Source organism: Hermetia illucens, chromosome 4 (genome assembly GCF_905115235.1).
Source record: "Hermetia illucens chromosome 4, iHerIll2.2.curated.20191125, whole genome shotgun sequence".
In the NCBI taxonomy this organism is placed as follows: domain Eukaryota; kingdom Metazoa; phylum Arthropoda; class Insecta; order Diptera; family Stratiomyidae; genus Hermetia; species Hermetia illucens.
In genome coordinates this window covers 22,372,366-22,381,540 of record NC_051852.1, presented here as the reverse complement: position 1 = coordinate 22,381,540, position 9,175 = coordinate 22,372,366, and the positions used below count along the sequence as shown (strand labels likewise).

Here is a 9,175-nt window from a genome sequence, read left to right as displayed (position 1 = left end):
TTCATGCAGTCAAGAGAAACTTCGAGTCGGGACTGCACGGGTAGTATTCAAAATTATTCCAGGACCATGTGCTGAAAGTGTCTCCCCGAAAACATATAGCGTACGAGGCGGGGTACCCCTGCTTTAGGGGATGGACCTATGTCCCAAAAACGGACTTCGATACAAAGTGCAAAATTAAGCTCTAAATGAAAATCGTTAGAATATGGCAGGACAATGTGAACAAACACGAAAGTTAGAATGACCTTTGTTGTCGAAAAGCCTGGACTTAAAAACCGCAGATTTGATTCCATATAAAAGCAACGAATCATTTTTACCAATTTATTATCTCCACATTCTCTTCTAAAGCTAACCAATTAACAACAAAATAAAATATACACGTCATACACGACAATCAAGCCTAAGGATAATAGTTTTTCTCGTGTCGTATCTTGCTGCGTCGTCCCAGGGGTCTCAAGTCCCGCGGTATATAATACCCGTAATGATCATCCAGCCGTCTCTTGAAAGGATTAACGCCCAACTCGAAGAATCTTCGTTTCGCTTCCAAAGGTCGTGTGTTATTATCAATTTTATATATTTTCTCCCACGTGTAGGTTTCAGGTACCAAACGATGTCGCGGACGATTCGCCATCAAATGCTTGAAAACTCGCTCCAGGAAAGCCCGTCGTTTGTCGTCTTCAATGTCAGCAACTTTCTGTTCGGCTTTGCCCAGATATGGTTTCATGTTGACGCCAACACGTTCTTCCGGCACGTTTGCGTAAAAGTGAATCAAATTCTTCAGAACGTCTTCGTTAAATCCAATGCACTTTCCGCTTTCATCAACTTCTTCGAATAGTTTCGTCTGACTTAATCCCCAGCAATAATTTACTTTGGGATTGTTGTAGACACAGTCGGAGTGGACGGTGGTGGTGTTCAGCTGGTAGACGTAAAATGACCAATATTGTCCGTTGGTAATGACTGTTTGGGTAGATAGCGGGTAGGTAATGTCGTTGTAAGTGGAAAATCCTTGGTAGCACGCTTGGCCAAGCAACCAACCGAAACTCGACTGAATTCCGTGTGCATGGAGTAGATCGTTGGTGTCTGGCCCTACGTCAGGGTTCTTAAGGAGATAGTCACGACATTGATAGGATAGTAATCCGAATTCATGCGGGCTGCCCGGCCAGAAACCTGTAAAATAAACAAAAAGGTAAAATCAATGTAAAATTTATTTTTTTTAATTTGTTGAAATGCGCTTGAACTCCTTCCAGAACTTCCCGAGACGTCCGCACTCCTTCTCTACTTTTCTGAGGCAAGTGCTCTTAATAATAATCGTTTCCGCAGAAATGTATTTAGAATCAGGGCCTTGAAGTGCGTTAGAGCACTTCATTCAAGACCGTAACAGTACACTATATACTGTAGGAAGCAAAGTGGTTAGCATTCCACTCGCCCGAGATTATCACCCTGATTTGACTCAGCTGAGTCGACCGGCATCCGACATCCAGCGACGATAACATCCCTCTGCCACCAGTGAGATTTGAACCGCGATTTTCCGCTACGACAGCCCAGGGCTCTAACCACCATCCATTTTGGGGCCGTGGGTTCCACTCCATGGCTTAGCCAGCAATAGAATTCCCACCTTTCCTTAATGTGTGACCTATCTATTGTCACTTCCGCTTTCTCATAAATTGTTCCAAGGGTAACTGCCTTGTGTGCCGACGAAATTCTTTGTTCGAAATAGTATCAGGCCAGCGTATCTCGATACCACGTTGCACTAAGGCTTAGAGCTTTTGAGTAACGGTGGTGGTCTTTTTCCATGTGATAATCCCATCAGGTGGCGCCGCATCGAAGGCGATACGTCGGTCGCCGCCGCCACCGTCGCTGCCGAAGTGCAAATTTTGTTGCGGCGCATGAATCTAGGCTTCATCCGTAGCAGCAGCTACTGTGAAACATTTTTTTCAATTATCGACGAGCGCCGCCACATCGTGTCCGAGATATCCTCGATTTCGCGAGCAGCTCCTGCCCAAATGTCAGCTGAGTGCATTTCGTGCTCGAGAAGTCAGTGACCACATTCGAAATTGGAAGTGGGATCAAGGGTTTGGCACGGGCACGCAAGTCCACTGCTCCAAGCGCAAACTTCAAATATCTTCGAAGGTTCTCGTCCAAACACCGAGGACTTTCGCAGATAAGGAGACGGCCCATCAACTTCATTTCAACTATAACCACAAGAACCACACTTTTCAACATTTAAGATACAATCATTTTGCTTGTTCTTATTAATTTGTCCAATTAATCGTTGAAAGTGTAGTATCGCCACAAGAAGAGAAAGGTTCCGAAATGAGGATATCCACGATCGTTATGGGGTTGCACCGATCGTGGAAAAATTGCGAGAGAGGCGTCTTCGATGGTATGGTCATGTAATTCGTGCTGACGAGAATTCACTTGCCAATATGGGTCTGAACATCGAAGTTGATGGGAAACGACCAAAATGCAAGGCGTGGCTTGATACGCTGGAAAGGGATTTAAAATCGAGGCTTTTAAATCCCCTTCCAGCGTATCACCCAGATCAGGCATTCGAAAGAACTAAATGGCGAAACCGATCACGACGAGCCGACCCCGCTTGTGAACGGGGCAAAGGCTGAAGGAAAAAAGAAGAAGAGAAAGGTTTCGCTTCGGTCTCCATTTGGTCATTCTCTGAGTGGCAACGGTGATTTTGAGTTGCGTCGGGAGGGGTGAGTTCACTCCTTTTCCTTTCTTTCTCCACTTTAGTCGACTGGTTCCGCTTCTGCTTCACTCACTAACGCCTCATGTCTCTTGAAGACCGTGAAACCGTGGGAGGCGCAATCCCCCTGTGGCAGCGCAATTTCCACCCGCATGCGCTTGCTAATCACGCACTTATCGGTCTCCACGAAGAGACCATCGGGCTAGTCGCGGACGTGTTGAAGGACGGTCCGTGCGATCGGCTAAAGGAGCAGCTCATACGCTAGCTATCATTGAGTGAGGAAACGAAACTGAATCCCTTGTTGAACGAGCTGACACCGGGTGACCGTACCCCCAGCCAGCTGCTTCGAGAAATTAGGCAGGTGGATGGAAATAAGGTCGGCTCAGAGCTTTTGAAAATGCTCTGACTGCAGCGGCTTCCGGAGGGCGCCCACGCCATTTTGACATGGGCGACTCAGAGTCCCTGGAAGTGCTGTTCGCCACGACTGAGAAAGTCCGCGAGGTGTACGCGCGTCCCGTTGTCGCGGAAATGACCAGACACACGTCGGGAAGTTGAAGATCTGAAGTCAATGGTGACTGGCGGACGGAAGCTTACATCGACTGTAGGTACTTTGCGTTTGGAAGGTAGATCTCGATCGCAGTAACGGTCGGGGTCGCTTCCCGGAAAGGGTGTTCGGGTAATCATACGCCGGAACCCTCATCGGCCCCGACAATTTGCTACTACCACCGTGAATTAGGAGCTCAAAAGACTTAATGTACCACCGGATGCAATTTCAATACAACAAAAAACTAGGCTCGCTGGGTACGTCGGTGGCTGCTACCTGAAGCGCAGTACCACGTCGCCTTACAGTTTTCGACTCTCTAAACAGGCGTTGCTTTCTGGTCTACACGGACTGCGCTGAACGTTTTCGTGGCGATTCATTTTGGCAGACATTAGCATCCCCATTTTAGACACAGACTTCCTGTGCCACTATGAGCTATTAGTGGCCGTAAGCCTTAATAGACCCCATAACCTCTTTAAAGTCTTAAGAAAAAATGTTCACCTGCGCAAGCGACACTCTTCCCATTGTTTTCTAGGACATTGCCGACCATTGCATTTGCGCATTCCTCCGAAAGTATCGGAACATTACTGCTGAAAGTAGTTTCTCCCAACCGGTTAAACAGGACCACATCAACCCTACCGACTCCCCGATTTGCTCAAAGATGTGTCCCCTATCACCCCAGAACCTAGCTGTTGCAAAGAAAGAGCTAAATGATCTCATGAAACAGGGTATTTGTAGACCTTCCAATAACTGTTGGGCATCTCCATTGCATATGGTCAGTAAGCCAAACGGCGAATGGAGGCCTTCAGGGTATTACAGGCCGACCGATATCCTATTTAAGTCATCTATGACTACGCATTAATTAACTAAATGCCGCGTTTTCACGGTCAAGGCGTACTACCAAATCCCTGTTGCTCCCGAAGATATATCAAGAAGGGCTATCTGCACACCATTCGGACTCTTTGAGTCCACCAGAATGGCATTTGGCTTATACAACAACATCCACTCTGTCCTACGAAACTTAAGCTTCTGTTTCGTTTACATGCATGATGTTTTGTTCGCCTCTTCTTCCGAATTTAAGCATTTGGACCATCTCGAGTGCATTTTTCAACGTCCCCTTCAGGCCTCAAATTCCTACAAAAGCAGGTGAAATTTCACGGCCACACGAACGGAATTCATCCAGATCTAGACAAGGTTGAAGCGATAAAAAACTTTCTTCTGCCAATCACTGTAAAGAACCTGCGAAGGTTCTTGGGCATATTAAACTTCTAAAGTCGTTTTTGCCCAAGGCCGCTCACCAACAAGCGATCGTCAACGCTTACTTGTTTGGGCCCAAAACCAAGGACTCCCGCGAGATTGCGTGGTCTACTGAGGGCGTCCAGGCATTTGAAACAATCAAATGACAGCTTGTTTTCCTGGGCCAGATGCACCCCTAGCTGTGTTCGTCGATGCCTAAGTCACAGTGGTATGCGCCGCTCTCCCCAAGAAGGTGAATCAAACCTGGCAACCGTTGAGTTTCTTTTTGAAACAACTCAACCCAGCTCAATATAACTACAGCACACACGATCATGAGCTACTTGCCGCGTACCTCTCCATTACATACTGCCGCTTCTCCCTTCTTCTAAACTGTTCCAACATCCAACACGTGTCTGTGAGGTCATCGTGCCTGTGGTCAGAAGAGCATCCAAAGCGGCCGGGATGCGCAATATCGTGCATTAAGCGAAACACTTCTTTTCGAAAACCGGTCAACATATATGACCTAGTTCCCTTTTCGGAGATCTTGCAGCAGATAGAGGAAGGTGAGCCGAAGATAAGGAACTCCTTGAACTTGTACTTGGAGGTCAATTGGAGACTCTGAAGAACTGCGCAATCCTTCTAGGAGACAGCGATTGCCAAAAAAATCGACTCCGACTGGGATGTTGATCTCAGAGATCCGGGACAAAGCATTAGCGATCAAATTGTCTTTTCATGTTGAATATCTGATTTAACTGGCTGAGGAAGGCTAAGTGCCGAAGTTTGGCGATTGGACGCTTTGTTGGACTTTTGTCGTAAGGCAAAAGTTAGAGGCTAAGTCTGCGAACAAGGTGAACCGCTTGCTTTTGAGGGTGACACGGGAGTACTTGATACCGAGATATGAGGCTGATAATTCACCATTCTGTTGAGGGGAATTCAATTGTTTTGAAAAGAAATCAAACAACCGCTAGCTTTGAGTCACCGTCTAGTGAAGTGCAGCGCTTACTATGCTCATGTTGGGGGAATGCCGAAAGTGTAGTCTTATCAGCTGCTGCTTGGTGGTTTCAAACACTTGGATGGCTTCTAGAGACCACACAACCTCCCGCGATTCTTTGGTTTTTGGATTAAACAGGAAGGGATTAAGTAGAGCCTAGTGATGAGCAACTTTAGGCAGGAAACGACGGTAGTAGTTTGCCTTGCCCAAGAACTTTCTAAGGTCTTTGACTGTCTTGGGTACTGAAAAGCCCGCGATCGTTTGGCCTTAAGGTTATAACGTATAATAGGCGTATTCACTCGGTTCACTCAGCGCTTCTACACAGACATCATTGGCCCTTTGCAAGATCAGTACGGATACAAGTATAGCCTCACAATCATCGACAGCTTTACGAGGTGGCCTACCTCTGATTGACATTGCAGCACAATCATGCACCAAGGCCCTCTGTCGAGAATACATCCGACGCTTTGGGGTAACAGCCGTAATCATCGGATAGGCAAACTCCTTAGTTTTATACATTACAGGACCACGGCATACCATCCGCAGTTCAATGGGATGCTGGAACGTTGGCACCGGACACTAAAGGCCGCCTTAATGGCTCGTGACAATCCGTCGTGGTCGCAGTCCTTGTCTGTCGTCCTCCTCGGCCTTACCACAGCTTACCAAGAGGAGTTCATCGCCACCCCGCGGAGATGGTGTACGGGGAAAATCTGCAACTCCACCCTCCTATGCGGATATAAGAGCACGGTTAAACGACTCCATGCCCGCTGCGCCTGCTCAGGAACGCGGTTGCAAAACTACACCTTCCCAACACACGACGCCCGAAGTCGACCCCCCATGGACCTCGAGACATGCCCACAGTTCCTCATTAGGGTGGATGTTCCTCGGAGGCCGCTGCACCCAGCATACGAAGGACCCCTTAAAGCCGTCGAGCGACGGAAGCACTCCTTCAAGCAAACCCAAATGGATCTCCTCCTTGTCGAGACTGAAGGCATTCGTCGAACAGGGGACGCTCCAAACAAGTGCCCGCGAAGCAGGCAGCAGATTCACCCGATTACCCCATCGGCGGGATCACGTCCCGGGTTCCTCCGCTGAACCCGCACGCCTTCAGCTGGGGACGGAGTGATGTGGTGGCACATCGGAAGCATGAAGCACGACTGCATTGCCGATGGTGAATTCGTCTCCGTCGACACTCTACTGCCACCGACACGGCTGGCGGTCTGGCATAAGGCCGGAACTTCCTTCCTTCTGATTCGAACCGCGGGCGTGAGCGGACCAGGCATCTACATCTTAAACTGGGCATCTACCTCTAAAACGTGTTGCAAGATGCTGACATAGTATTCTTCACCTACGGATCAGAGATGGCCCCTGGATTCGATGCGATGGTTTTCTCGAATTCCCACATACACCAAGCGAAGTACTGACGATACAGGAAGCTTGTCGATGGCTGGGACACCATCTGAGCCCCAAGCGTAATATAGCAATTCTGAGCGATAGCCAAGGGGCCGTTAGGGCTGTATACTCCTTGGCGACATTCTATTGGCTGGTGGGACAGAGCAAGCACCCGCAGGGCAGTCCAGGCGTCATGCTCAAAGTAACTCTGTCACCAGACTCCGGATACTCTACAATTCGCATTGCCGAAACTACAGAGAAGATCAAGAAATTCCCAAGCACTCACTTCCTTTGCGACTACGCAGCTTTAGCTAGAGCCGGGCTACGGACACTGGGTAAACCATCACCGCCAGGTTCGTAAACCTCAGAGGGGAAGCTGCCTTCCTTTGTAAATGCTACGGCCTTGCCCCGAAGATCTGAGTAGGCTGGATTCTGCCCCTTTGCTCTTACCACAACAGTCATAGCCTTAGGAGTTTGTGGCATCAAAGCGCTAATTGGGCCGGTCGCACCGGCTACTGCTACCTCAACCAGCTCAGTCATCGCAATTTTCAGCTAAAAAAGTTTACATTCTACAAATAACGACAAGCCAAACACTTACCTGGAATGGTCGTCCCATGTCGATGTGTGGTAGCGAAGCCCACCGTCCTGGCGTCGTATTTATAAAGTGGAACCTTCTCCAACGTTTCCCGGCCCTCCTCCTGCATGGGTCGAATCGGTCTGAGTGGCGTCCTATGCCTCACAGCCAAGTAGGGCCGCCCAATGTATTGCACAGCTCTGTCGACAGGATCATTGACGAATTCTTTTTGCCATTCAACGCCATCACGCATTCGTTTCACAGATTCTGGCGGATCCACACCACCCACAAACCAAAACGCTTCGTGCCGCGGATCCAGATCAACCTCAGTCTCGCTGAGATGAGCGCAGTCATCCCGCAAAGCCATCAAAAGGAGGCGGTTGATTTGTGTGACGATTTCGGAGCCCAGAAGGCGATCAAGTTCGGCTGGAGGGGTGTCGTCTGGAAGTTCGCTTTTCCGCTGCCTGAAACGGAAGTGGAGCAACTGAGACTGCCAAAGCAGCGAAACTTCTCTGGCACGTAACCTACCTAAAGCAAAGTGTTGCAAACCCAACAGCATCCTCAATGCTTCCCTGAAGACTCTTTGCGAAGGAATCAACACTCTCGCCGGCCGCATCGTAGAAATCCGGCAGTTTCTGGACGTTCTCGAACAACGTCCGGGTGTAGTGTTGGGACAGCGGCAGACAATTGTAGGGAACCCGCTCATCGCCCAGCATTATCGTCCGGAATCCATAGTAGCGCGGCATATTCACTTTAATCAGTTTGCCCTCAACCGTGGTCACATTTTTCACTTGCTCGTGCCATGTCTGGGCCGCACGTTTCTTCCTTGCTTTGAACGACAAGTCTTGGATGGGCGGGTATTCCGGCTTTTCGGTGTATTCATCGCTCAAATTGGCTGCTGGCCGGGTCGACAGCGCCCGAGGGGAGTTTCCGACCGATGCGCGGAGAAGTTTTAACTCACGCAACTTCAGCATTTTGTCGTAATTAAGCAAGCACAGCCAATAAGAAGTGAGAAATGTTCCGTGTTTACATCGAGGAAGTATTGTGGTTATGTAAAATGACTAAATGTCAAAAGCAATTTGACATTTATTAGCGCCATCTGCACGTGAAACGCGAGCTAGACGGAAAGATAAAGAAAGGGGAAACCCACATTCAATTGTGAATTCAAATTAATTTTCTGAAAATCCATCCCAAACGAATCAGCTTCTTTTGCTCTTTCTTTTAACCCTTTACCGCATACGATGCCATATATAGCTTTTCAAATTCATTACCTTTTTTTACCCGAAATCTTCGCTGCAAGTGACTCAAATGGCACCCACAAAATAAGATGCATCCTTGCCTCTAAAATTTCATCCTTTTGGTTTGCTATGTGTCTTCGCATTATCTGCCTCATACATAAAAAGGGAGATATCACACAGTGCAGCAACTACAGAGGTATCACGTTGCTGAATACCATCTATAAGATATTCTCCACTATCTTGCTAGGCCGGATAGCCCCAAACGCCCAGAATATCATTGGCCCATACCAAGAGGCTTCACTCCAGGCAAATTAGCAACAGATCAGATTTTCTCTCTGCGGCAAGCGATGCAAAAAATGTTGGAATATGGACACCAGTTGTACTATCTATTCATCGACTTTAAAGTTGCCTATGATAGCATAGCCAGGGTAAAACTGTACACGGCCATGAGAGAATTCGGTATCCCGACGAAATTAGTAAGACTGACTAGGCTAACCCTGACCAATGT

At 48.2% G+C, this 9,175-nt stretch overlaps 1 protein-coding gene across 1 annotated transcript; it reads right to left on the bottom strand.

The window, feature by feature from the left end:
• Positions 1–306: 306 nt before the first annotated feature.
• On the bottom strand, positions 307–8,485 carry LOC119655048 (28S ribosomal protein S30, mitochondrial). The gene is made up of 3 exons (XM_038060735.1): positions 7,958–8,485; positions 7,454–7,893; positions 307–1,164 (listed from the first exon to the last, which is right to left on the bottom strand). Exons 1-3 carry the CDS (start codon positions 8,401–8,403, stop codon positions 398–400), a joined length of 1,653 nt encoding a protein of 550 aa, XP_037916663.1. The 5' UTR covers positions 8,404–8,485; the 3' UTR covers positions 307–397.
• Between the last annotated feature and the right edge of the window lie 690 nt (positions 8,486–9,175).

Coding starts and splice junctions, on each gene's coding strand:
- LOC119655048 (XM_038060735.1), bottom strand. CDS start 8,403: ATGCTGAAGTTGCGTGAGTTAAAACTTCTCCGCGCATCGGTCGGAAAC. Junction 7,894..7,957: donor TTTGCAACACTTTGCTTTAG/GTAGGTTACGTG, acceptor CTTCCGTTTCAG/GCAGCGGAAAAGCGAACTTC. Junction 1,165..7,453: donor ACATGGGACGACCATTCCAG/GTAAGTGTTTGG, acceptor TTTATTTTACAG/GTTTCTGGCCGGGCAGCCCG.